The sequence below is a fragment of the Volvox carteri genome (assembly GCF_000143455.1).
Source record: "Volvox carteri f. nagariensis unplaced genomic scaffold VOLCAscaffold_4, whole genome shotgun sequence".
Classification (NCBI taxonomy): Eukaryota; Viridiplantae; Chlorophyta; class Chlorophyceae; order Chlamydomonadales; family Volvocaceae; genus Volvox; species Volvox carteri.
Genome location: NW_003307547.1, coordinates 50,523 through 77,685, shown reverse-complemented (window position 1 = coordinate 77,685; position 27,163 = coordinate 50,523). Strand labels below are relative to the sequence as shown.

Below are 27,163 nucleotides of genomic sequence, written 5' to 3'. Positions count from 1 at the left end.
GAGTCCAGCGGTCAGCTCCCAAGATCTGAGCTGGGACGTCTTAGTGCCGCGTCAAAAAAATGTGCATAAGCGAATGAATTACGTCCTGCTTTACAAAGCCTGGAGCTCACTTCTCTCCACGCCACGCCAATCCAACGAGCTGGACTCGACTTTCTCTTATTCCCAGCTAAATATGGCTCGTCAGCACCCGTAAGCGCTACGCAACGAACTACCTCCAAGGGTTACACACCTAGTCAGCGCTGCGCTATACACCTGCTGCTGTCGGTTACCCAGAAGTCCAACGTCGCCTAGGCACCACACCGCTTGCGTCCCTTAAATCCCCATGTCATCGACCGTATGAGCGCTGATATCGCGTCATCGCGTGCTCTTCAACTTCAAGGCTTCACGTACTGGTATATAATCTCGATGCCATGCAGCTCACGTAGCCGCTCCAACATGGTTGGTTCGTGCGCCAAGCGCGCCAGTGCAATGGCGGCGTTCTTGGACGCCGTGTTGCCGCGCCCTTCGTATGCTACCCCTACCAGCACCGGCACCGGATCCGCATCCCGCAGCAAGGCCAAGTACTCCTTCCGCCGCGCCAGACCCGCCAGGCATAACGCTGCGTTCGCTACCACCAACTCGCCCACTGCGCCGAAGGTGGCCGCCGCCGCCGCCTTGCCGCCCGCCGTCGCCGTCGCCGTTGCCCTCCCTGACGCGAGCTGCACCGTACGCAGCAGCACGGCCACGCCGCCGGCATCCACCAGCTGCTGTGCCGCCAGTGCCGCATCATCCGGGCTGGTGAGGATGGTCAGGATGCGGATAGCGGCGTCAAGATGTGCTGCCAACGCTTCCGAATCCATAGAGTCAGCCGCCGCCGCCGCCTCCAAGCCGTCGAGAGCAGCGCTGACCACTGCCGCCATGTCCGCCACAGCGCCAAGACCAAGCAGCGTCGCGCTACCAGCGGCCGTTTTGGCTGCCCGCGCACACACACCCGCCGCCCTCGCCGCAAGAGCACGATCCGCCGCCGCCGCCGGCACCGCCGCCAGGCGGTGCAGGTTCGCGAGCCCCGCCAAGTCCTCCCCAACCAGCCGCTGTCCTGCCTCGTCCACCGTCAGGTTGAACAGCGCCGTCGCCGCCGCGCGCTGCAGATCCTGGTCCGCTGCCGCTGCTGCGGCGCCGGCTCTGCTTCCGCTGCTGCCATGCGTCACCAGCTCCAGCAGCTGCCGCACGACGCCGCCGTTGGCGGCGAGTATCTCCGTCCTCAGCGCGGCGTCCGTCGCCATGTTGCCCAGTAGCACCGCCACCTTCTCCACCAGTACGGCGTTAGGGCTGCGTAGCAGGCCCAGGAAGCAGCTCGCCGTGGCCGCGTCGCTGCGCCACACGGTCGCCATGGCGGCCTTGGTGGCTCTGTCCACCATGCAGTTGCCCAGCAGCGCCAGCGCCACGCCCTGCCAAAGTGGGAGAGCATTAACCGGCGGATACACACACACACACACACCGGTTCGTGAGCCACGCAAGGCTGGTAGTCCGAACGGTGCTTCGCGCACGGTAGCTGACAACCAGGGCCAGCCACACACACACACATAGAACCGAGGCAATGTCCCACTTTTTTGTGCATAGCAGTAGTCGCATGCACCTTTCCGCACACTACCGCCACACATGCACGTACACCTCGATGTCGAACTGAATTCAGCATCATCCTCTTATCGCTAAAATCCACAAACTCCAAACCCCATTCTACCGCGTTGCCACTAGTTCGCATTGCCCCTTTCCGATACCGCACGTCCTCTGCGCCAGCGCCTTCTTTACCTGCACAGTGGGTTTGGCCCTGCCCAGCAACTCCACAAGGCGCACCAAGCCGGTGCCAGCACCAGCGCCCAACAACCGGGACACCTCCCGCCGTACATCCTCGTTCGTCACCGCGGTACACAACAACGTCACCGCTGCCGCCTCCTCATCCCCTGCGCAAGCGCAACCTGCCGCGTTCCCGCCCAGTGCGGCCACCACCGCCGGCAGCACCTTCAGCGCCGGCAGCTGTTTGAGGTTGCCGTCGTTCATGCACGCATCGTTCAGCAGTAGCAGCAGCGCCGACAGGTCCGCCGACGCCGATGCCGCCGCGCTCGGTGAACCGGGAGCCGGCCGCTTGGCGGTGATCTAAACAGTGTATGCAATGATGTACCAGGGCCATCATCAGTAGCACCACCGTGCCAGGGGCAGCGAGTACGAGTTAAGGCCAGAGAGCGGTGCGTGCCATAGTGGGTACTGCAGGGTGGTGTTCCGGCAAGGTTTACTGGTAGGTAGGTAGGTAGGTAGGTAGGTAGGTAGGTCGAGCGATTGATGGCCGGTGCCAGAACGAGGTGCATAATGATGACAATAGAGGGGCAGAGGAGAGGGCGACTAGGTCTAGCGCCAGCGGACGACCTAGGCCCTGACATTCAGGAGGGGCTCGAGGGCTCGGGGCGTTTTGGACGAGTTTGCGACAGAGCCCATAATCGGTGCACATGCGCGCGCCGCGCTTACCCGCGCGGCGATGTTCTGCAGACCGCCGCACTCCCGCAAGTAAACGCAGCACGCGTCATCGTCGCGCAGCAGCGATCTCATGTCGCTGCAGATGCTGGCCGTGGTTGATGCAGCAGCCGGTCCTTCACTGGCGGTGCTGCTTGGGTTAGGGCCCTGACCCAATGACCCGCCCCCGTTCGCCTGCTGCCGCCGCGGCGGCAACGTGGGCCCTCGCCGAGCCCCTGGTGCCGGCTGCTGACCTGTCTGCAAAGAGGGGAACCCCTCTCTTCCTCCGCTGCTGCCACTGCTGTCGTTGTTGCCGGCCTCTGCCGCCGCGGCTTCGCAGCTAGCCTGATCGCCTCCGGAGCTTGTGATCCCGGTGCCAGTGGCAGTCGCCGCCTCCGGCACCGGCGCTAGCGCCGCTGCCAACCGCTCCAACCGACCCAACTTCTCCAAGTCCAACACGACACCCCCGGCCTCCATCACGCTCGCGCCATCCGACGTTTCCCCCCCGCGCTGTCTCTGCACCACCGCTCCCGCATCCGCGTTGCTGCCGCTGCTGGCGCTACCAGCCGTCCGGCCCACAGCCCTGGCAATGGCCCGTTGCTTTCGCGCCTCCTCGTTCTCCAATCTCGCCTTGGCCAGCTGCTTCTCCACCTCAGTGTTGCCGGGCTCCAGCTCCAGCGCTGACTGCAAGTCCTCTACGGCCCTGCCGGGCTGCTGTAGCGCACGGTAGGCCTCCGCGCGGCGCTGCAGGGCTTTGACGACCAGGGGGTCCCGCCGGTTGTTGTGCAGGAAGTCCGCAATGGAGAGGACCTGGCGGCAGGGGCAGAGGACGTCGGCAGGGGCAGGGGCAAAAAGGGAGCAGAGCGGCAGCAGGCGCCGGCAGGGGTAAAAAGTAAGAAGAGTTGTAATGATATGGTGCGTGGGCGGGAGAGGAATGGAATGGAGGTTCTGTGGCGTCGGGATGGAAAAGTAGTCATAGCTAAGCATTGCGAGCGCAGGGCTTTTGGAAGACGCTTTTTAAGGGGCCGTACATACCTTGTCACAGTGCTCAACCGCCTGCACGAAGCAGTTTATCTTTAGGGCGGCCATCGCGGCATTGGCGTGGAGGGCCATGTTGGTGCGCTCCGACTCAATGCCCTGCTGGTAGCAGCGCAGTGCCTCTGAGTACTGGCGTGCCTTGTAGGCCTCGTTGCCGCGAACACGGCAGCGCTCCGCCAGTTGCCTCCGCTCCACAAGCCTACGTCAGGGCCCCAGGAAGAGTTGGACAGGATGAGTTCGGGAGATGGGAGGAGGAATAGATGGGTAGGCTACAGGCCGCGGTCTGGTCAACAGGCACATACAAGGTGGTTGGCACGAGGTTTGTTTAGTAACCGGTGCGGAGGTTTCGCCAGCCTCCGCTCTTACAATACCGGCGTGGGAGTCTAGCCGGGGACCTGTTTTCAATTAAGAGGCTGAATGCGGGTGTGGGAAGCTGCGAACTCACTGGCGGTGTCGCTCGTCAATATCCTTTTCCATGGCCTTGAACTGCGGGGTGTTGGGGCCGATGGAGTTGATGAGGTCATCCTCCTCGTCCTCTGGACACCAAATGTCCCATTTAGTATAATCGGTACCAAATCGGGTCTTATCCAGGCTTTTGACGTACTCCTCGTAGCGTGCCCTGGCATGTAGCTTGCGCTGTCGGTTTGCCATAAGCTCCTTGACTTTCGCCATCGCGCGCTCGCGACGCTCAGCCTCCGCGTCATGATCATCTTCATCCTCCTTTTTTGGAGACTGGAGCGCCTCAGGTCCAGCAGGCGTCGGGCCGCGGCCCGCGGTGTGCTTCTTCACGAACTCTTGCCTTTCACGTTCCTTTTTTTCTTTCTGTTTCTGTTTGCTATCAATATAATCAGGGCTTACAGTTCCAGCCTTAAGACCCTCAATAAGCCTGTGCACTTCATCAACCTTTTCAATGAACTCTTCTGCATCCTCAGCAGAGTCCATAAGGGTAGGACCTGCCATTTCTCTTCACTCCATTAGGAGACCGCATCGTTTGCATACTGCATTCAAGTCTGTCGGTCAAAGTTTCTGGAACTAGCACACCGTACGCTTGGGTACGGCTCCATGATTACTCAGCCCAATGGTTCAATACTTGAGATACAATTCTTCATGCAAAGAGCTTTGATAAAATTGCTGCGAAATTCATTAACATGTTGCTTAGATCCGCCGTGACGTCAGTGCATGTTTGGAAGGGGCTGGACTCTAACGGCTGTAACGGCCTGCGCCATATGTGCGCACCCGGCCATGGACGTACGACGGTCCACCTGCTGCGTGCGCGGAGACCATCGAGAGTCGCTTCTGACCTAATCGCCTTGGTGCATTGCTCGCCAGCCTGCCCATCGCTTGTGCCTCCTGACGGTGAAACAGAAACTAACAGAACCCTACATGCCACTGATTACATAAGCATTTCCATTAAATACACATTCATATCGTTAAATTTGGTGTTTTCGTCTTGTTCGCTGACTACTACATGTTGAACACCATGGATTTAAACCTGGGATATATCAGCAGTATCGGCTGTGTCGGAATTGTCGGAATTGTCTTCTTCATCCCAGACTCCGATCTTGTGTGAGACGTATCCCATTTCATGGGGGATGGTGTAGTCTCCCACCCCACGAGGCCCCCAGCTTGTCCCCGCATGTGACAGGTGGGTGCAGTGGCGCATAGCCGTCTCATCGGTACGGCTGAATGAATCAACGATGTATGCTTCTTCACACCAGTCGTTCGGTCCCCATTACATTCGCTGCTGACTGCATACACCACAAGCTCCCGCCTGCTCCCGCGTTGCAGAAAGTGCTCCAAAATGTTGCATGCACATAGCAATCGGCACGTACATGTGATATTACCAACGTGGCCTAGCTGAGGAATTATCCTGACTTGTATGAGGAGCGATAAGAGTGGGCCCATGACGTACAGCTGTCGCGAGCTTGCGCCTGCTTGCGCCCCAGTCCGTGGCCTACGAGATTTCGACCTCCCTGCGACCTACCTTATAGAGCCAGAGACGTGCTCCCTTCCAGCTCAGTTTTGGCATAACGTTGAACCTGTTCCGCACATTTGGAAACACTTCGGTTGGGGTGGGAAGTTACAACGTTGTCGTACACCTTGCTTCTTTTCACCAAAAATCTTGTGCTCCCACATTTAGGCGCTTAGTAGCCCAGGTGTCTGCACGTAAAAGGGCAGTTGTTCCACCGGCAATTTGCCAGGTTCGCCATACCGCTGAAAGAATGTATGGGCTCGAAATGATGACCTTTAATATAAAGGACGGCTTCCTAGGTATGGATTGCTTTCAAATTGCGTATGAGTGGCATCACTCGTCCAGCGGTCAGAGCTGAAAGGATGGTCTTGTTCTGCTTCTGCAGAAGCTATCGTCCGCGGGCATCGGTCGGGCTTGCTTACCGTAGGTGATTACAACAACCTTTCACAATGCGAGACTCTTGAGGACATCAAGATGAATCTGGTGGGCACAGCAGACGTCAATCATCATCATCTTGGCTGGGTCTAATAGTGTACACCTTAGTTTACCTCAACTGGCCGTGACACGCAGACCTCGACAGACTATGGAGCGTATATTGCGAACGAGGCGTCGCCTATCTACACAGCCAACATTGTAGAGAAGTGTACACAGAAGCTAGTGAACGACTGGAATTACATGCGATCACAGGTGCGGTATAGACTTGAGTACGTAGTGATGTTATCTGGACCAGACACAGTAGCGAGGAACGTTGGTTGCAGGCGGACGAGAACCTTGCGACGTTCATGGACTACTGCACCTATGGTCACATGATCGATAACGTGGTGCTGATCGTTACGGGCACTCTCCACGAGCGTGACGTGCAGGTAGGAATCCATGGGGAGCCCGCCATGGGCTATCAGAGCTCAGGTACTCAGGTATGACCCGGGGGCCCCTCTTACACCGGTACGGTGTGGGAGGACCTGACCAAAGCATTGGCAAATATTAAACTGAGCATGAGCCATGCAGGGCTGTTCAACAGCCTTGTGGGTGTAGGTGGCACATTTGAAGCCGCTCTTTTCGGGGCCGGTGGGGTAAGTCTCACGGCTCCTTGCGATGGCTTCACTGGAGCAGTGCGGAATAACACCCATGGCCCCGTTGCCAGCTGGACCCCGTGGCCTGTGCCATGCTCTTGATGCTGGTTGCCTGCAACAGACCCTGCAAACGAGAGCATTATTGGGGTCAGCAACAAATCGACACAGAGCAGGTCGCTCTGCTTGGTACGAAAGCCTGCGTCTCGCAGGATTTTCGAACAACGCGCCTTCAAAGGTTGAATAGGGACTTCTGACCATGTCAGAGCCACGTCTCTGGCACTGGTCCTACCAACTGCTCCCTTAACATCCGTCCTCGAGGAGCGATTGCCCAGGCCCGGGGCTTGCTTGCGGAGGGCAACGCGGCAGTCGAAATATGAGCCCTTTGGTGATGCTGTTCGCGGTGTTCGCTTCTCGGGTTTGGACGCATCCCGAAACCTCACGGGCGGCCCTCAGAGCGAACCGGATTTGGGAAAAACGACCTCCTCAGCTAGGAAAAACGACCTCCTCAGCTAGGAAAAACGACCCCCATGGCAATGCTCGCTTTGTCTTTCCAACTCCGCATCACACAGCTGCGTCAATCACGTGCAGGAGCTGCTGGACAAGTGCCACCCTCTCGGCATGTTCGACTCGATTGCGACGCTGGCAGTGGCTCAGAACATGCGCGAGCTATACAGGCTGGTGCTAGTGGACACGCCGCTCGCACCATACTTTAGCGAAAACCTGACGCACGAGGACCTGGACGAGATGAACATTGAGATTATGCGAAACACGCTGTATAAGGCCTACCTGGACGACTTTGCAGCCTTCTGCCAGACGCTGGGCGGCACGACGGCGGAGATCATGGGCGATATGCTGGCCTTCGAGGTGCGTACCCTGAGCCTCCTGCCTGGGGCAGGCGAGGGGGACAGCCAGGCTGAGGGGCTTACTGAATACGGTGGGCGTAGGAAGGGGGATTGAAAAATTTATGAAGGGGAGTTATGTCAAAGCCGGATGCTAAGGCGACTGCCAAATGCGGAAACAGCTGACTGAAATATAAATCCTTCTCTATGAGGGAATATTTATTCAATAGATTTGGGTTTGGTCTGAAATGTGTTTTTTGCTGTCCACGTGTGCGTGTGCGTTGGCCCCTTGCGTACCAGACTGACCGGCGTGCTCTGAACATCACGCTCAACTCCATCGGCACTGAGCTGACCCGGGAGGACAGGAAGAAGCTGTACTCCAACTTTGGTTTGCTCTACCCTCATGGCCACAACGAGCTGGCCATTGCGGAGGACTTTGACCAGATCCGCAGCGCCATGGAAAAGGTGCCCGCTTACTCCGGAATCTTCAGCAAGGTGAGAGGCGCAGGCAGTTACTGGAAGCTTCCCGCTACCCCGGCGCTGCTGGGTGTCACATGGTAATGCAAATGGAGACTCGTTGCATGATGCCGGGGGCCGCGGTGAAACACCCCTTGCCACAATGGGGAAGTAATATCCAGCTTTCAAGACCTGCGCAGCCTGCGGCAGGATCTTGATTCTTCGGCTTTTTTGTTCTGCGGTTCTTGCGATTCTATGGTCGCACAGCAGGAAGGGCTGCGCAGGTGGAGACAAAGTTGTGTGCATGGCGTGGCAGGTTGGACTTCTTTCCAACCACGAGATTAGACCGGCGTTCTAGTTTCTGTGAAGCTGCATGTCTCATTACGTGGGCCAAAAACGCTACGATCACCAGGCACAGTTTAACAAAAAAATCATTTCTTTTTGTGTTTCTTCAAGGATGTCCAAAGTCAACGCAACATAAACCGTCGGTGCAGGGAATGATTATGTCGTTTGTAAACCCCCCTGACTTTGTCGGCTTTCCCTTCTCGCAGCTCGGGTATGGTGAGAGCCAGATGCTGGACAAGCTGCTTTACGAGGAGGAGGTCAAGAAGTGTGTGGATTGCTACGAGCAGCAGTTCCATTACGGCGTCTTCTATTCCTACATGAAGCTGCGGGAGCAGGAGATCCGCAACATCATGTGGATTAGCGAGTGCGTGGCGCAGGACCAGAAGGGGCGCATTTCGGACGGCATCGTGTACATCTTCTGAGCTACGGATGCATTTAGCTTGCTTGTCCTTCCACTTGCACACGGTAGCACAGCGCACGGCGTAGTGCACGGTAACACAGCGCACTTCCTGCAGGGCACAGGATGTGCAGCCTCCATGCAGTGTTCGTTTCGGGGCATGTAGGGGCTTCGTTACAGTCATTGGGCCATGGTTGCGAGAGCCTTCAGCTGCACCTGGCGGCGCCTTGACTGCCGGTTGCAGTCACGCTGTTGTGAAATGAGAGTCTGATAGAGGGCAGGGGAGGCGAGCGGGGTCGACCGCGTTGCGGGGATGGTGCGGTTGGAGGCGGCGGGCGGGAGTAGGGAGGCGTATGGCATGCAGGAATTTTTTTACGGCGTGGAGGTAAAAGCGGTAATGCGTCTGGGCTTTGGGTATAATGTGGTGATGCTTGATTTTTTGCGTAAGTCCGTGCGCTGATTGTACTAGGTGTGTATGCTGCCGTAGCGCAGATACGTCCTTGTGGAAATGCAGCCTTATCCTAGGTCAGAGTGCATGCTGGCGGGGGAAGAGGGGCTACCACAATGCAATGATTACAGAGGAGCGGCCTTAACGTGGTGTGGCTTTCAGTGCCAGAGGCTGTGCGCGTGATGCAGCTCTTTGACAGATGCGGGCACGTCGCACGGAGTGTACACCTTAACGAGTTTCGGGAGGCTAGGTTGGGATGATGAGTTGCTCCTAGGGACAACTTGCGTTGCGGTGTTTTCAACAGGACATGTGAGTGCCGTTGCTTGTGGATGAGGAGTCCTGGAGTCGCTGGTACGGGTGATGACCCTGTAATCAAATGCGGCGCATGCAGCACCGGATACACACGACAACTCGCGGCACAGAAAGTGACAGAGGGTTTCTACGGCGGGCATCACAGGGTGGATGGGGTACAGCTAGCCACAAGTACTTAAGACTCGTACCTTCGAAACGCGATTTGTTGATTCGCACGTCCTTTTGCAACACTTCGCTTCCGTCCACGGTGCAATGCAGCCAGGGGGTGATGCCGTATAAACATTCAAACAGACCAACCATGCGCTGTACGGTGTAGGAATTGAGAGAGGCCTAGACTGGCGGGAGGGGGAGACTGGGGTGGCGGTGGGATCATTAGCAAAAAGCCTAGAAAGATTGAGCTTCAAAAGGGTCCAAAAGCACCAACTCTTTTTATGTGTGTGGGGGGCCCGGGAGGTGTATAGGGCAGAGGAGGTGGACAAGTGCCCCTCTCTACCTACCTGCCTACCAGTCGACACTTCATTCCTTCGCAACGCTTCGGCCAGTGGACGGCATCACAGAGGCAGACATCTTTGGGGCGCTGGGCTGCCGTACAGGGAGCCTGAGGATCGGCAGTGCCCGTGAATAACAAGAGAACGGGAAGGAAAAGGGTGGACGGGTCGTGGTGAAGAGAGGGGCTGGGAAGCGGGAACTTTAGGGTTGAATTTAGGAGACTGGGAGCTTGGGGCTCTGGGTGCGTGTGAAATTGGGTCTTTTTGAAGCGTCTTTGGATGCAATAATGACAAGGGGGACACGGGGGCCAGGAAACCAACCCTCATCGCTAGCCGAACATGGCAGCGGCTGTGGACCAGCCTACCCCATATGCGTGCCCTACATGCAGCAGGGTTCCACGCCGACCGAACTCAAGCTTCAATGGTCCTTGCGGTCCGTCGTCAAGCTTCAATGGTCCTTGCGGTCGTTATAAGTAGTCACTGGTGACGGTGCTTATTGTTTCCTCACAATAAGTATTCCATTTTGATGATGCGAGGAAAGGAGGTTGTGTGGGTGTTCATAACGGCGGAGAGCTGACGGAAAAAGGCCGACCTGGAACGGAAACGGGCTGTCGCTAGACCAGCAATAGACGCTTTTGAAGCTTGATGGCCCCCCTTAATGAAAGCGTTCTTGTTGACCTATACTTTGGATCATTAGCCCGTTCCCTTGTTCAAGGAAATCGGGATTCAGGAACAAGTAGTTCACTTGGCGCTAACCGACAACCGTCAGGCGATAAAGTGAACCATGCGACCACCGTGGCACATCGCAATGTATTGGAGCATGAATATAATAGTTTGAATCTATTATTGGTGTTTTATAGCGCAGTTGTTGCTGACAGTAGGCATCGTGCTATCCTTGCAGTCATAGGGCGATTCTATGGCGTTGCAAAGGCGACCTTGTACGATGGGCACTAGCCCAAGCCATGCCCACAGAGCTCTAGCATCTGTGCGACGAGCGCGCCTGGTAGTGGCAGCCGCGGCAAGGACAACGACCAAAACAGCGAATGGGAAGCTTTCTGTGCTGGAGGTAAGCCGGAGCGCGCGCCGGGCTGCAAAGCTGCAACCCTAGCCTTAATTACTATGACTGAGTTCAGGCAGCCTGATGGTAGCTTTACTATAGCAATCCTCGGACACCTTGCAACCACGCAAAACGGTCACATCGTGTCCGAAATATGCATTCGATGGCGCTGATGCATCGATGAATTCGCATTACATGTGCAATAATATTGTTTAAGCGCTTTGCTTTTCCGTCCAGCTCCATGACTTTAATCCTAATCACCCTGTCCTTGGCCACAGAACCCCGGAGCAACGACATGGGCCTCGCGACGCCCTTCTCCTCCTCCTCCCGACGCTTCACAGGCCTCATATCATCCACCTAATAAACCCTCTCATCCCCCATTCAAACTAAACACAATAACCTTTTTAAGGAACACATCACTCCTTCCGATCATCACCTGAATTGCGTGCGTAACACGACAGCCTCACTCCCCTAATCCCAGCACCCCCTGATAAACCCGAAGCTCCTACACTTGCCCACCCACACCTACATACCTACATACCTAGCTACACATTGAGATTAAAAGCTCACCATGTTTTGCATACATGTTCGCAACCCCCCTCACGTTCTCAACGCCCGCAGCGACAGCAGGCGGAACAGGCTGTCCTCACCGCACTCAACGGCGCTCGCGGCCGCGGCAAGGAAGGCCTCAGCCCAGACCAGTTGGATGAACTCAACCGGGCAGTGGAGGTGCTGGAAGCCGACGGTGGTGTGGCCGACCCCACCACCCAGCCCTCCCTGGACGGCCGCTGGCGGCTGCTGTACACCTCCCGCCCCGGCTCTGCCTCCCCCATCCAGCGCACGTTCACGGGTGTGGAGGCCTTCAGTATCTTCCAGGAGGTCCAACTGACGTTGAGGGGCCCCGAGGCGGCGGCTGAGGACGGGGGGGAGGAGCAGGAGGAGGAGGAGGAGGGTCCCCGGGTGAACAACGTGGTCGAGTTCGGCAGCCTGGGCTTCCTCAGGGTGCGAAGAGCGGGGTGCATCCGGGTCGGGTCGGGATGGAGAAGGGAAGAGCCCAAGAAACCGGCGGGTGGGGGCCCAGCCCCGGAAGAGTGGATTGGGAAGGGATGTGTCTCATTGCGGTGCGAGATTTGTGGAAGAGGAAGAAAGATAAATGAGGTCTGTAGCGACATGCGCCTTGGGGGTGAGTTCCCCCTTCTCTTGTTCTCTTCCTCTCTCTTCCTCTCTCTTCCTCTCTCTTCCTCTCTCTCTCTCTCTCTCTCTCTCTCTTTCTCTCTTCTTCTCTTCCTCTCTTCCTCTCTTCCTCTCTTCCTCTCTTCCTCTCTTCCTCTCTTCCTCTCTTCCTCTCTTCCTCTCTTCCTCTCTTCCTCTCTTCCTCTCTTCCTCTCTTCCTCTCTTCCTCTCTTCCTCTCTTCCTCTCTTCCTCTCTTCCTCTCTTCCTCTCTCTCTCTCTCTCTCTCTCTCTCTTTCTCTCTCTTTCTCTCTCTCTCTTCCTTTCTCCAGCAGTCCCCGGCAACCCGGGCTTCATCCCTTCTCCGCAACCTGTGATAATCGAAGGTTTCCTCGTTTCCCCGAACCGTGTCATTGGTAATCCAACCCCACCGCACACCACCCCCTGTACCCCTCCTTACCGGCGCGCCCACCTCCTCCTCTCCCCCTCCACCACCTCCATACAACCCCCAGGTCGAGGCTCAGGCCAGTACGGACACCCGCCCATTGGTGGGTTTCACCCCGCGCCCAGGCGAGGGGCTGCCGCTGTTCGGCAAGTCCTTCACCTACCCACCGATACGGCCCAACAGCCGCATAGACTTCCAGTTCGATCGAGCCGCCTTCACCTTCCGCTTCCTACCCTTCAAGCTGCCCTACCCGGTGCCCTTCAAGCTCCTGGGAGATGAACGCAAGGTACGGAGAGGAGAGCCCCGAGGGCAACCTGTATGCACGTATATATCTCTGCATGCCTGCGTGTATGCATGTATGTATGTGTGCGTGCTTGGGTGTGTAAGCCCCGCTGTGCTGCCGTCTGTACGTCTGTCTGATCACCGGACGCGTTGTGGCCGCTAGCTCAGAGGCGTCCGGTCTGGTCCGGGGCAAACAGCCCTTTTCCTCGGCCCCGGCGCTCATACACCCCCCCCCTGGACCTTCTCCCCCGGCTTCCCTTCCTCCCGCCTTCCCGGCTGTGGACAGTTAGGCTTTGCATAAGCCCCCCTCCTCCCTCCCTGGACTCCTTCCCTCCCCCGTCCTTGGTCTCAGGGTTGGCTAGACGTGACGTACATGAACACGGACGGCACCTTCCGGTTGAGCCGGGGCAACAAGGGCACCTTGTTCGTACTGGTGAAGGTGAGACAGCGGGAAGGTGGAGGGGGGGGAACCGCCGCTACAGGGGAAGAGGGGGAAGGTGAGGAGGAGGCCAGGGAGGCCGACCACATCCGCCACCACATCTCCCGACCCTGGGTCATTCCTCTCCTTTTCCTTTCTTATAACCCCCCAGCTAACATTCCCCATCCTCTCCGACCGCTCCGCTTCCCTCCCCTCCACCCCAAAACCCTTGGGCCCTTTCCCCCCGCCCCTCCTCCTCCTCAGGACGTTCCCATCAAGCAGCGCCTTATGGAGGCCATATCCCGCGGAGATGACGAGCTGGTGGGAATCCAGGGAGGGCAATGATATATAAGGCTTACACCCCATACCCTATTTCCTTAACCCACCCGCGGGGCTGCGGTGGGGTGTGGGAGTTCGGGAGGTGGGGAGGGAGCACAGCCGGGTTGGGGACGATGCAAGGATGAGGGGTCAACTGCTGTCTGACGCCCTAAGCGGGGTTGGCGGTTGGCGGTTGAGGTTTGGTTTTGTTCGGAGAAGGGCCGATACCGCAGTGGTAACCCCCATTATGTAGCGGCGGTAGCTGCGATATGGGGATTTGGGTAAGTCCAGTCTCAGCGCGGAAATAGCTCTTCCAGGGTACCTAGGAGGACTGGGGAGGAGGAGGAGGAGGAGGAGGAGGAGGAGGAGGGGAGGGAGACCACCAGCCACTACTACCACTTCGTTCGCCTTGGGTGTAATGGCTCTCCCATGGAGAGGGTGGCGGGTGGCGAGTGGCGGGGTGGCGGGTGGCGGGGTGGCGGGTGGCGGGTGGCGGGGTGGCGGGGTGGCGGGGTGGCGGGTGGCGGGGTGGCGGGGTGGCGGGGTGGCGGGGTGATGTGTGTGGAATGCAAAGGATGTCATTTTTGCCATTGAAGCGGGCGATCCGGGGAGCGAGACAGACCTTCTGCGGCACGTGCCAATCTGGGTTCCCCGTGTCACGATTCCCGTGCAGCCCCGCGTGCTTTCCTCCCGCCCTCCCTCCCTCGTTTCCCACCCCAGCTGGTTCCCCTCTTCAACTGTCTCTCCCGTCTGGCGATTGGCGTAACCGACCCGATAACCCTTTCCGCCTCCTCCCCCTCCACGCCATCCCGCCGTACATCCTTCCCTTCCTCGTCCGGTCCTTGTTCTTCACCTCCTCATCCCCCGCCCCCTGCCCCCTTACTACATGCGATACTTTTTGCCGTCCGGCCTCTACGCAAATGCTGATCCAGCTCGCCTTCCTCCCCATCCACGAAAAATAGGCTAATCCCCCGAATGCTCCCTTCACGCCCCGCTCGAGGTACAGGTGCTTGCGCTGGTGGGCCTTATGGAGCAGGACAACCCCACCCCCGCACCCGCCCGCAGCGCCTTGGCATCGGGCCGCTGGCGATTGGTGTGGTCACAGCAGGCGGAGACAGCCTCGGCGCTTCAGAAGTGGGGCAGTGGCCAGGCGGAGAGCTTTCAGGAGATTGACGGCGAGACGGGGAGCGCGGCGAACGTAGTGCAGCTGAGCAGCTGGGCACAGGTGCGGGCCAATGCACGAGTGGAGGCGTCGTCGGACAGCCGTACGGCAGTGGACATTCAGGACGCGGGGGTGAGTGTGCTGGGAATGGGAGGTTTGGGGGGTTTGGGGGGTTTGGGGCCAGGTCGTCCAGGTGAGCCCTGGGGTGCTTGTGGGCGCGGGACGGAGAGGGTAGCTGTCGGGGAGGTGTCGGGCGAGAGCCTAAGAAGAAAGGTCTGTGTGTGGGACGTAAGGTGAGTGCTATAGGGATTTTGACATGGGTAGTTTACTGGTTGATTATCGTGTGCTTGCTCTATGGGGACTCAGGCGAACCCTGGACTTGGGGACTACCCTTTTGCCCTTGCAGTTATACTTGGGACCTTTGAAGCTGCCAGTGCCAGCAGGGGGACGAAAAGGCGATACGCCAGGTTATATTGACTGGCTGTATCTGGACGAGGACTTGCGGATTACGCGGGGCTCTAAAGGAAGCCTGTTCATCCATCGGCGAGAAGCTTGAGTGAACCTTCGCTTACCCAGGGCAGTCTTCTTTGTGTTGATTGTTAGGTATTGATGAGATTTTTTCCACCATCGGCGAGCTGACAAGGCGGTCATGAGCTCGTCCTTGAATGTACGTCTGCGTAGCGGGTTTTTGCGGTAGAATCTACCGCGACTACTTGTACAGTATTATTTCAACGTATGAAAGCTTACTCAAGCTTGTCTCTCAAGCTTGTGCGTTCTGTAACGAGGCCCTATTGGATTATCGATGGCATAGGCAAGAATGGACGCGTTTTGATCAACTGTTTGAGGGTTACCGGCATATAAAAACCGTCTATCCTCCGGAAGCGCTGGCGGTAGAAGCCTGTGTGGCCTGATTGTAAGCTACCAAAGCGGCGATTGGGCGCCATACATGAAGCATTTAGGCGCTGATGGGAGGGTGCCTGTCAAATGAAAGCAAAGAAGCGCGGCCTGCCTCACAGCCGGCACCTGCTTCTACGGGGCTAGTAGGCCCATTACCGCAGCAGTCGCAAGAACCTACGAAGCCAGCAGCATCACACCAACAATTGACAAGCAATAGCGGCCACAGAGATGAAACAACAACAGCTGGAGCTCCAGCAGTCGCTGTCCGCGATTGCGACGGCCGCGGTTCTCCGTTCCGCGTCGCCGAGTTGCCGCCAGATGCAAAACCCACAGAGGAGCCCTCAGGGCCCGTATCTCTACCAGCTTCTGGACCCGTGCCAGGTACCCCTGGCGGCGCTTGCGGCGATCCCCCGCCAGACACCCCGGGGCAACCACCTCAACAATCTCAGTCTCACCAGGCCGCGGATGGGGCGGCAGACAACGACGTTTCCCTCCGGACGCTAGCCGCCGGCGGCACGCTGCTCGCCCCACCCGTCGCCGCTTCCCGTGACAGCACCATTCCCGCCGCCACCACCGACCCCTCCCGCCCAGTCCCCACCGCCGCGCTCGTCCACGCCGTGAACAGCTCCGAAACTGGCAGCTTCCAGAACCCAGACGGCAGCTCTTTGACTCCCTCCAATGTGCAGCCCTCGGGCTTTCAATGCATGCCCGCCTCGATCCTGGCCAAGGAGGTGGCTCAGCTGTCTTGGGTGGGACATGGAGGTGGGTGCAACTGCATGCCCGGGGCAGGGGTGCTTGGGGTGATTACTTACCTCGTCTAAATTCTAACTGTAAAGACGCATTACCTACCAGCCTACTCCTTCCCGCGATCCGCGCTGCTGAAGCGCGGGGTCGCGGTTGATGGGTTTTTGGTGACTTTATCTATATCGGTGGGGTGCGTATGTGGTAATGGGTGGGTGGGTGGTGCACGCGAGGACGAGCAGGGGATGTTGATGATGGTGATGATGGTGATGGTGGTGAGGGCGACGGCTCATTCTGACCATCACAAGGGGTGATGTGGGCCTTCTCGGATTTCAAGCATTGGCTGACTGTAAAATGCGGCGGGGCTGTGGAGGGGCGTACGGCGTAGGTAGGGCTTTGCATACCGCAGCGCGCGAAGGAGAAACGAGCGAAAATGGGGTTGGGGATTGGGAGGACGGTGTGTCTGAAATAGCACAGTTTGCTACCCTGGCTGGCTGGATGCCTAGCTGGCTGGCTGGCTGGCTGGGCAAGCGGGTGTCCTGGGTGTTGGGTAGTTCAAGGAGAGGAAGGAGTGATCGTCCGGGTGGGGGGCCTGGGACAGGAATCAAATGGCCCAGACGGTTGCCTTGAACAGCTTCCGTCGTTCGTCGCTCATATCTGAGGTGGACATGCTGTATGACAGCTATGTGGGGCTGTACGGGTTCCTTTGCTGGCACTGGACCGGGGCAGGACCGGATGGGCAGGTCTTGGCGACGGAAAGGATGTGGAGTGTTGTGTGTGTATGTATGTATGTGTGTGTGCTTTGCTCTGCTACAGCGGGCCCCCGGGGAACGTCGAGCTGACGCGATGGGAGGGGTACTGGCCGGCAGCCGGCAGCTGCTATCGTGACGTAGCTCTGTGCCGCCCTCTGTCTATGAGGGGGGAGGGGGGAAGGGGATCCTCCAATGGCTGTCAGCCAGCAGTGGGTGGTCAGCGCTGAATGGGACTGACTGCATCCAGCGGGCCGGTCTCGCCCGGCATTGGGACGCGGCGGGAATGAAACACCCATGTTTGCAGCACACACCCCTTCCTGCGGGACCTCGTCACACAACCCTTCTTCCCTCCCCCGCCTTACATACAATTCCCCCCAACCCGCCCCGGCCCCGCCCCCGCCCCCGCCCCCGCCCCAGCGAGCCCGGGCAGCTGGTTGGTACCTCAGACCCCGGCAGTTGCTTTTGCATTTTGCATTATCAACACGTGATCGACATTATCGCCACTGCCATGTAAGTCCCCCCCGAATCCCCTGACACCACCCCCCCGCGGCCCCCGCTATCTCTCGTAGGCTATGGTGCTGTGTACAAGGGTGTGTGGCAGGGCGCCAACGTGGCGGTCAAGTTCACTGTGGCCGATTACATGGACTTCGCGGGGGCCTCAGCGCACGAGGCGGTGCTGTCCAAGATGCTCTCGCACCCCAACGTGGTGCAGGTGGGGGGGTTTGGGGGGATGGGAGATTTGTGGCACGTCGTGCGTGGTGTGTATGCCGTGTATGGCTGGATGTGTGTTTTGGTAATCCGGCACCCGGCCCAATGTGGTTCCACTCACTCTCCTGTCCCTCCCTCCCCCCCTTGCTTCGTCCCTACCCCACCCCTATCCTACCCCACCCCTATCCTACCCCACCCCTATCCTACCCCACCCCCAACCCTTCCACTCGCAAAACCATTTCGGTGAACATGTCCACGCAGTTGAGGTCCTTGCTTTTTGGACTCTTCATCTGCGTCTTCGTCTGCGTCGTTCGGACGGCGGCGGATGTTTCCCCTCTGGACTCCGCCTGATCTGTATCACCCCCACAACCCCCCAAGAATCTGTTACATTCTGCTTACACAGTGCTGATCCCTACCTTCCACATGTACCCTTTCCATGCACCCCATGCACCGCCTCCCCCAAACAGACGTTTGCCAGCCGCGTGGCGCTGCTAGATGAGGAGTTCCTTCGCTCCGTGTTCGACGGGGAGACCAACTTCCCGTCCCGAGAGCTGCCCGTGGACAGCTTCCGTTCGGGGGAAGGGTTTGGCAGCCCGTACGGCGTCAACACCTCCATGAAGTTTCGTGACGTACTGACCCACATCGGCGCGCGACCCGGACACTATATTACACAGATGATTATGGAGGTAGGCCAGGAAAAGGGGGCCGTGTATACGTGTGTGTGTTTTGGAGAAGGGGGAGGTGTAGATAGGGGTTGGTTGGGAGACGGCGGGATGTGATCTGGCATATGTGTCTGTCTACCTGTCTGTCTGTCTGCGGAGCTTTTGGGGAGGACAGTTCCCTTTTCCTGCTGCCCCCTCTCTCCACCCCCCAGCCCCCTGTACCCCGCCTTTCCCCCCGCTCCTCCCCACCCGGCCCCCGGGGAGCTCCCGCATGTCCGCCCCAAACCCTACCCTTCGGGAGGTGTCGTACTCCTTCCTAAGGTCTTTCCCCCTAACGTCCTTCCACGAACTGTCTCTCATCCCCGTCGCCCCTCCGTTTCCCCGCCACCCCCCGGGGCCCCCCCACACACAAATGCACACGCACACGCGAACGCGAAGTATTGCGATCGCGGCTCCCTCCACCAAGCCATCGCCAAGGGCCTCTTCAAAAGCAGCTCCAAATGGAACAACAAGATCGCGCTTCGAGCCCTGCTGCGAACAGCAAGGGAGATAGCTCAGGGCATGAGCCACCTGCATACGTGTCGGGTGGTGCATGGCGACTTGAAGCCGGGCAATGTGCTGCTGATGAGCAGCCGGGCCGACCGGCGGGGCTTCACCGCCAAGGTGTCTGATTTCGGCCTATCCACCTACTGCATGGCGTCACACACGAGCGTGACCCGGTGGAGCACAGTCAGCTACATGGCACCGGAGGTGGGTGGGTGGGTGGGGTGGGTGGGAGTGAACGAGAGTGTGTGTGTGTGTGCGTGTCTTAATGACCTGAGCCGCGTGTGTATGTGTGAGTGTGTGTGTGTGGGGGGGGTATATGTAGGTGAATGAGTGTTTGGGAGCCATTGGCAAGACGCAACGATTGGGGATGGATTTTCGGATTTCTTTTGTTGCGTGGCCTGAGTGTTGTGTGTTGTAGGGTTTTGTTTTGGTAGGGGACGCAGTGAGAGAGCTGTTTTCAAGGTTTCTCTCTGGTCAGCCCCCTGCGCCGGTGCAGGTCACCCCCTCTCCTCCCTTCACCCGCTTACCCGCGGGGGAACATTTCCCCGTCACACTCTCCTATTGTGTGTGTATGTGTGTATGCGTTATGCTGTACGGCAGGCGTTTGAGGGGCACCTGACCATGGGCTCTGACACCTTCAGCTTCGGAGTGCTGCTGTGGGAGATGTACACCGGTATGTACGTGCGTGAGCTCGCATCGGCGGCTGAGTGGCCATTACTGCTTTACATTCAAAAACGCCTAGCTACCAATATCAGATAACAAATCAAAGCCCGAACGTCTAACCGGATGACGAAAGTGAAGGACGACGAAGATCGAATATGACAAGCAGTGGGAGCGACGAGGCGTGCTCTATCATTGGCTAAGCCGCGGGAAGGAAATCTGCTGAGGTTGGCAAACAAACCGAAGTGACGAGCAACAACACTTTACCCCCAAACCTGTGTATTGGTGTGTATCTGTGTCGGCCGATATGTGTCTTACGACCCCCTTCCTCCCCTCGCTCGTTCATGGCTTGTCTTCCCTCTCCTCCCCTCTCACCGTCCCCCCCCGCCCCACTCTCTTGCCCTGGCAGCAGCTTCAATCGTGTGTGGTTCGTCTTCCCCCCCCTCCCCCCGCCGCACCCACCAACAGGCCACCAGCCGTACTCCGGCCTCCAGGCAGCTCAGATCGTGATGGGCGTCCAGGCGGGTCAGCTCTCCCTGGAGTGGCCCCCGGACAGCGACCCGCGCATAGTGGACCTGGTGGAGGGCTGCATACAGCGGAACCCCGCAGCGCGACCCACTTTCAACCAGCTCATATCCCAGCTGACCTCCCTGGAGGCTCTCATCCGGCTGGAGGCGCCGCCGTCGGATGGGGCAAGTGAGGCCAAGATGCCGCTGCTCCAGGGGAGTGCAGGCTCGGGGATGTCGTACCAGTCGCCGACACAGCCGGGGCCGGCGGCGGTGCTGGCGGCGGAGCCGCCGGCGCCGCAGACCAAGACGCAGCCAGGTGCGGAGCTGGCGGCGGCGGGGGTGCTGGCGAGGGGGCTAGAGCCTCCGCCGTTGACGCCGGAAGAGGCAGCGGCGCTGGCGTTTGGGACGATGGAGATACCGATGTTGGTGCCGCCGCCGCTGCCGCCGGAGGAGGAGGCGGAGGTAATGGCGGCTGCCGCCGCTGCCGCCAGTGCCGCTGCCGCGTCGCCTTCGGACCACGTCGTGGCCCCCAATGGCCATGGAGCGGCAGGTGTGGAGCATGTGCGTGTGGCAGTCTGAGGATCTGGTACGGAAGGTACGGGTGGCTAGGACCGGCTTATCACGGATTCCATGGTTTGATTGGGCAGCGTTAAAAGAGGCCTCGCAGATGTCCGGCACGGGAGGGTCTGGCCTGACTACTACGCGGTAACGCGCGATGTGGAGGAGGGGAGGGCGCCATGCGTGTATGCAGGCAGGCAGGACAGGGCGGTGAGGGCCCGCAGCAGCACCAGCGGCAGCGTCGGCGGCGGCGGCGGAATATCCTTGTCGGTCTGCTAGGGGGAAAGGGTGGACTTGCATATGGTCTGTGTACTTGCAGGCCGATTGGCAGCATGGAACAGGAGCAGGGGAGGAGGACCCTTTACGGCGTGGCGCCGCTCGCGTACGGAGGGGGTCTCGGCCGGGGCGGCGGCGGAGTGGGGCCCCTTGGGTGGTATCGAGGGGTGTGCCGAGGGGGGCGGGGCGGAGATGGGTGTGGAAGGTGGGGATGGGTTCAGGGCTGGGGTAAAGTGAACTACGACCTGGTAGATCCGTGAAATCGCTGTACATGCTCGAAGTTATGTACGCATGCGGTGTAGTCGGGTCGGTCTGCTTGGGTCGGTAGGAGGGTAGCGGGTCGGGTGAGGTGGACAGATTTACATACGTGCATATGTGCGGTATGTGGGGGGGGCCCTGGGAGAAAGCAAATGGTTACGGAGCGAGCGGCAGGGCTCCGAGGTGGGGGCGGTTGTGGGCGCGTATCTGGATGCGATGGAGGGCTTCACTCCTCCAATCCCCAGTCCTATTAGGTGGGCAGGAGCGGCCTGCCGACCGCCGTTGCCGCCGCCGCCACCATCGGCGTCGTCGTGGTGTGCTGTCCAGCCTTCTACGATTGTGCTAGCGTGTTGCAGCAGACGAGTACGGAAACGAGACGAAGCGGCCCCAAGGCATGTTGCAATCTCCAATTCTTAGAACGTAAGGCACATAGCACGATTGTTTCCCACAGCGGTGTGGTAAGGAAAATTTGTAGCGTGTTTTGACACTCTGTACGGATTTGCATGTGTGTGTGCGTGCCGGGGTTTTTGGTGTGTGTGGCTGCCGTATTTCCTGGCTGCCGTTTACTAAGCAGGAGGAGATGGCCATGTTTGTGCTCAGGACAGGGCTAGCTGGCAGACGTGCGAGTTAATGCAGCTAATCGATCCTGGCCACGGATAAACCTAACATCCGACATTTCTGTGTGCGGGCGTACATTTAAAGCCTACAGGCCTTTTCGAGTTGCGTTGCTTTTTGTGTAAATTTGTTTTTTTGTGTGAACTTGTTGGTGGGGATTGATCTATATCCCACGGTAGGAGGAGGGAGGGCGGCTGCGCAGGGCTGATGATAAAGAAAATGCCGCGAGCGTTTTCACACTCTACGCACAACATTCCCTGCTCAAATACATACATCGGAGCATATCTAATCCTGTGACGTACATGCCGCCGTACTAATTTCGCTACTGTACTGCTGTACTGTTCATCAATTTCTAACCTGACGCGTTATATGTGTCTGTATGCTTATTGAAGATGTGGCGGTCATGACAAAATTTTGGAACCGGGATCCTCTCACCCTAAGCCGCTCTCTGGCCACAATTTCTATGAAGGACCGGTTAAAAACGTTTTATACGCCGTTTTGATTGTTAATCCCCGGGACTCCAGCACGTCCCCCATATTAGGCCATGGCGCGCGTGTTGCGATGCAGCGTGCATAATCCCCATTTAACAACTTGTCCTAACAATCCCAACGCGGCATGTCATTGAGCGTCATGAGTTGACCGTCACACCCTACACGAGGCACCCAAGTGCGAGGTGCACCTACCACCGGCACTAGCAGCAGTAGCAGGCTGCAGGAGAGCCCGTGGTTGGTTAGGAGCAGCATCTAGCGTCAAAACAGATAGAGAAAACCAAGGGCCCGCAAGCAGGCGCAGATCAAGGCCTCACCTCCGCCAGCCACGCCAGCACATATCGGGCAGCAGCAGCAATTAATCACCAACGCCCTGAACAAAGCAATCCAAACTAGATTGATTGCTTGTCCCTCGCACCTGACAATTTTTAGGACACATATAGTGCCTCGCGATGTGCCGAGGTCTGGGGCTATATAGCCCCCGGGTGGTCTCTTCTGTGGTCACCCTCATAGTCACCACCACTACATCACCACAACAACGATTCCCATCACCACCCTTGACATCGCCACCACAGCGACTGCCACCCAGCACCATCACACCCTCGAGAGGCAACCTTTAAGTAACCTCAGCAAGCATTGGAAACGTAATCTGCTCATAGCTCCATCCCTGTTCTCTGTACAGACGCCTACACTGTCAATCGTGACGATGGCAATGGCGCATGGTGTGCTGAAGGAGCAGGAAGGAAAGGGCCAGAGAGTCCTACGTCCTGGACTCACGCGACCTCGCCTCGTTGCCCCCCACCCCAGGCCGGGCAAGCTGAGGGCTGCTCATGATGCCTGGGTGCAGACCATTAACATCGCAATGCGTCTCCCATGCGAGGGGCACGGGGCCCCCCAACGTTGAACCGGCCAATACCTGTGCAGTGCCGTCAGTAGGATGACCAACGGCAGCGCGGACTGGTTCGGTTCCGGAGCCATCCATCGCCGTTCACGCTTTGCGCCTTATCACCATAACGCTCAAGCCTAAGCCTAGCAGACAAATTATGCAGAACCGAAGCCACCGAATTGGGCGAGGGGCTGGGGAAAGGGGCTAGGGAAGGAAAGGGAATTGGGGCAGGTTGCGGGGAGGCCGCGCTTCCTCTAGCGGGGAAAGGGGACGAAAGGGCACCGCAGACCTCGGCCGGGAGTCTGTGTTGAGGTGGGCGGGTGTGCGCGCGTCATATCCTCCAACGCCAACCTTGACGCGGGTTGTGGGAGGGCCGAGGGTCAAGTGGGGGAAGGAGATGCTCCCGTCCGCGCCCTGATCAACTACGGGGCCACCGCTCGTTCCCCTCAGTCCTCCAGATGCAGCTTGCTGACCTCGTCGTACTCGGCCTGCCGGGGGGATGTTGAGGTGGGCCTTTGGGGGGCGTGGCGTGTAACCCCCCCGTGTGTACAGCATCCCTGACCACGTTTACATACACACACGCACAGATTGCACATAGACACACAGGCACGCACCTGCAGCTGCGCGATTTTGAGCCCCATGCTCCTCACGACGCGGTTGCGTTCTTCCTCAGGCAGCCCCTTCAGCAGCGCCTCCCAGCGGGACATACACGCCTCCACCGCCTTTCGAGCGGTACGTACACTTTCATTGAAGTACACCGTATCTGCTTCCTCCTTGGCAAACTCGATCTCATCACGGGCCTCAGCGAATAGCTCGTTCACAGCGTCCATCTATTGGGTGTCATAATCATGATGTGGAAGATGATGGCAATGGCTCAGGGTTTGGGGGGGAGCACGGCGGAAAAAAGATTTACTGTGTGGCGCTTGCCGGCAGGTAAATATGCACGCTTGACTTTGACGAGAATGGGAGAAACATGAATATGCTCTGGGGGAGGCCGGTACAAAAGGTTGGCTGCCGTTGGATGTCCTTGCGGCGAGGGCCAAAAGGTGGAGAGATTCACGGTGTGGTGTATTGTGGCACTACCCCTGACCTCTTTTTGCACATCCAAACTGCAGAAGCTCCGCAACCCAGGTCTGAACGGTGCGGCTGCTCGCGCAAGCGTCGCTGGATGGCATAAGAGCGAGGACCAAGCTGAGGCCGCGCCAGTTGCAGCTTGAGGCCCTAAGGGTAAACCTAAGCAGTGCGAGGTTAAGCGATATGCGCAAGCTGCAGTTCGGCGATACATACTTGCAAAGGAAAGCGTCTGAAATATGTGTTTTTAGGTAATCTTGAGCCAATTCATACAGGGAGCTTGAGCAGCAACATGATTTGCACAAAAACACCATGCGTAGTTGAATTCATTGTGTTTCCGCGCTGTCGGAAGCGGTAACTGTATTCGAAAACGGCAAACGGTCGATGAAATTAATGTTAGGGGGACAAGGGACAAAGACCTGCGTAATGACATATGTCGTTGACGCTTACAAATCTGTCTGTTTAGCTGTCTGTACACGCCAGCTATCTGTCGTCTGCTTAGCTCACGATTAAGAATGGTGCTTGGGAAACGGACCGACTACGGTGACGCCAAGTATGCGGGCGTCCAGGTTCCCTTTACCGAGGATTGCCCCGCGGCTGTAGAGGTAGGGATGGCTAATCACTTTATTCCTAATTCGTAAAAAGCTCGGCACCGCGCTGTCCGGTGTCGCGATCGCCGCCGCCATGGCCATAAACTGCTCGTTCCCACAGGCTTACGGGCTATGCGGCTTCGACTTTATCGTTGCACCCCTTGTGCGCGAAGGATGGCGTCCACCCGCACCTGCGGTGCCGCAGAACGGTTCCCTCCCGTCGCCTTTCAATCGGGATGACTGCCTTTACATCAACTCGTCTCAGTGGGCAAACCAGGCAAGTCATAACCCAGGTGGTGGCAGCGATGCCGCGTCACATCTGGTATCAATGATTAAGGAAGGGGTGATGACGCCATTCCACTTGGACATGGGACTTTCGCACCCTTCTCCCCTTCCCCCGCCCGAACCGCCTTCTCGACCCCCCTTCCCCTGATGCTGCCGCGGGTGACCAACGACAGGTGGTCGGCCGGGTGAGTGACTGGATCCAGCCTGACTCCCCGGATCCAGCTGTACGACAGCAAAGCGTGGCGGCGCTACAACACCAGCTGGGCTGGGCGGCGCACCTAGGACTGCAAGCGGTGGTGCTGCCGACCCCACACCGACCTGCGCAGTCCCCAAATTACGCACAGGTTCTTAATCAGGTACGACAGTACGACGGGCACCGACCCTGGCAGTGTGAAAATGTCTCCCCGTCTGGTCTGCTGCAGCACGCACCACTCGTGTGTCATGTAGGTGCGTGGGTACGTGTCCTCGGCCGCCACGTCACCAGCCCTCGGCCCCCTCTCCGCTATGGGGCTCGAGACCTTACATCTCCTCCCCCCCTTTCACACGCCCCTATGGCGCTCAACCCCGTATAATGATCCCCTCGCGGCAACCGCTTCCCCCCGACCTGTGCTGCGGTCGGCCCTCACCCCTCCGGTCCCACGTCCCCGGTCTGTTCGCACGTCCATAAGCCCGCCAGCCACCTGGCCATCATTCGTCTGCACCAATTTTGCGCCTGTCTGCCTCTGTCTGCTTCTGTCCGTCTGTCTGTCTGTCTGTCTCTGCCCCTGCCTGCAGGCCCTCCAAGGCCTGACCCACATGGCCTTGTGGCTCACTGTTCCGCTGGTGCTGCCCCACGAAGGGGGGGAGGAAGGGGAGGATGCGAAGGAGGGAACGGGTGCAAAACACCAGCAGACCCAAGAGCGGCAACAGCAGCAGCGGCAGACTCAGGAAGGAGTTACCCCGGGGCAGCGGCAGGGTCAGGGGCCGCAGCCTGGGGAGCGAAACGGTGTTCCGGAGCCAGCCTGGTCGGGGGCTGCTGGACCTGGAGCCGTGGACGGCTGGGAGGCCTGGCATCAGGTGGCGTGTGGGGGTGGGGTGGGTGGGTGAAGTGGGGTAGGAGGTGGATAGATGCTGCAGCAAGGAAGGGGAAACGGCGTTTAATTTTCACTCTGATTATTATTGGACGAGGGGTTGCTGGGGGCGGCTGGGGGCGGCTGACGGACATGGGGCATGGTGGGTGCGTGGGCGGGGTGGCGACCTAAGGGGCGAGGCGCCGGGGTGGGCGGGACCACCTCATCAACACCATCATCAACACTATTACCATGCAACATTTCCCACCACCAAACACGGCAATCATCGCCGCACTTAGCTCCTTAGGTGACGTCATCATTTTCCCCCTCACACCCGACCCCCGCATATCTTTCCCCGCGTACCCCCCTGGATTGGGCGGGCGGGCGGGCGGGGGAAATCGGTGTCTTCCCGCAGGTACGTGCCCAGTGCGACCACAATAACCTGCTGGGGGCCGCCCTGCTGGTGGGGCCTGTCCTGCCCTCCGCGCCCTCCCTGGAGCGGTGGCGGGGGGAGCCTGTGAAGGCCGTACTGCTGCCCACCAGCGTCTTCACCTCCAACAAGCGCGGCTATCCGGTCCTGCCCCGGCCGCATCAGGACCTCTTGGCGGGCTTTTTCAAACTGGGAGTGCAGGTGAGAGGCGGCCGGGGCGAGGAGGATGGTGGGGGGGGAAGGGCACTCGGTGTGTGTGTTTTCCTTCCTAGGGTGGGGGGATGGGAAGAGCCGGCGGCACCGACTCGTCTGCCAGCCATGATCACCTGCCACGTTGCCGCCAGCAAACTCATAACCACTCCCGCTATATCTATCTATATGGTTTGGTTTTATTTTATTTATACTATAAATTGTGTTGTATTGTATCTTCAGTTCCCCGCTTCCCCCCCCACCCACCCCTACCCCGAACCCCAGGTGGTG

General features: G+C 58.6%; 6 protein-coding genes across 6 annotated transcripts in view; 4 read left to right on the top strand and 2 right to left on the bottom strand.

Annotated features, from left to right (window-relative positions):
* Positions 1-374: 374 nt before the first annotated feature.
* On the bottom strand, positions 375-4,482 carry VOLCADRAFT_86877 (uncharacterized protein; the record flags this gene model as incomplete). Its single annotated transcript, XM_002946633.1, has 5 exons — positions 375-1,427; positions 1,789-2,133; positions 2,500-3,294; positions 3,520-3,721; positions 3,968-4,482. 5 exons carry the CDS (start codon positions 4,480-4,482, stop codon positions 375-377), a joined length of 2,910 nt encoding a protein of 969 aa, XP_002946679.1.
* A 1,262-nt stretch (positions 4,483-5,744) lies between these two features.
* atpvd1 (vacuolar H+ ATPase V0 sector, subunit D) lies at positions 5,745-9,434 on the top strand (the record flags this gene model as incomplete). Its single annotated transcript, XM_002946809.1, has 7 exons — positions 5,745-5,793; positions 5,880-5,977; positions 6,065-6,181; positions 6,253-6,357; positions 7,153-7,428; positions 7,704-7,898; positions 8,411-9,434. The coding sequence occupies 7 exons, from the start codon at positions 5,745-5,747 to the stop codon at positions 8,624-8,626; spliced, it is 1,056 nt and encodes a 351-aa protein (XP_002946855.1). The 3' UTR covers positions 8,627-9,434.
* Positions 9,435-10,765: 1,331 nt separating this feature from the next.
* On the top strand, positions 10,766-15,258 carry VOLCADRAFT_86875 (uncharacterized protein; the record flags this gene model as incomplete). Its single annotated transcript, XM_002946808.1, has 7 exons — positions 10,766-10,915; positions 11,528-11,908; positions 12,590-12,808; positions 13,157-13,243; positions 13,487-13,543; positions 14,547-14,834; positions 15,109-15,258. 7 exons carry the CDS (start codon positions 10,766-10,768, stop codon positions 15,256-15,258), a joined length of 1,332 nt encoding a protein of 443 aa, XP_002946854.1.
* Positions 15,259-18,897: 3,639 nt separating this feature from the next.
* VOLCADRAFT_32799 (uncharacterized protein) lies at positions 18,898-20,312 on the top strand (the record flags this gene model as incomplete). The annotated part of the gene is made up of 3 exons (XM_002946807.1): positions 18,898-19,212; positions 19,609-19,689; positions 20,145-20,312. Coding segments are annotated over 3 exons (564 nt in total), but the record flags the coding sequence as incomplete, so codon positions are not given.
* A 3,139-nt stretch (positions 20,313-23,451) lies between these two features.
* Positions 23,452-24,648, bottom strand: VOLCADRAFT_120328 (uncharacterized protein). Its single transcript, XM_002946632.1, has 3 exons — positions 24,349-24,648; positions 23,873-24,088; positions 23,452-23,746 (listed from the first exon to the last, which is right to left on the bottom strand). The coding sequence occupies exons 1-3, from the start codon at positions 24,541-24,543 to the stop codon at positions 23,705-23,707; spliced, it is 453 nt and encodes a 150-aa protein (XP_002946678.1). The 5' UTR covers positions 24,544-24,648; the 3' UTR covers positions 23,452-23,704.
* Positions 24,649-25,377: 729 nt separating this feature from the next.
* The window catches only part of VOLCADRAFT_56541 (uncharacterized protein), a gene marked incomplete at both ends in the record, with an annotated part of 3,726 nt that continues 1,940 nt past the window's right edge, over positions 25,378-27,163 (top strand). The window contains 5 exons of the mRNA XM_002946806.1: positions 25,378-25,560; positions 25,979-26,078; positions 26,232-26,260; positions 26,669-26,941; positions 27,028-27,097. Coding sequence (XP_002946852.1) covers positions 25,378-25,560; positions 25,979-26,078; positions 26,232-26,260; positions 26,669-26,941; positions 27,028-27,097 — 655 coding nt within the window. The remainder of the gene's footprint in view (positions 25,561-25,978; positions 26,079-26,231; positions 26,261-26,668; positions 26,942-27,027; positions 27,098-27,163) is intronic.

Excerpts from the sequence above, each read along its gene's own strand:
- VOLCADRAFT_120328 (XM_002946632.1), bottom strand. The coding sequence starts at position 24,543 with ATGTATCGCCGAACTGCAGCTTGCGCATATCGCTTAACCTCGCACTGC. Across the intron at positions 24,089-24,348 it reads GTTTGGATGTGCAAAAAGAG|ATGGACGCTGTGAACGAGCT; the intron begins GTCAGGGGTAGT and ends GACACCCAATAG. Across the intron at positions 23,747-23,872 it reads TCAAAATCGCGCAGCTGCAG|GCCGAGTACGACGAGGTCAG; the intron begins GTGCGTGCCTGT and ends TCCCCCCGGCAG.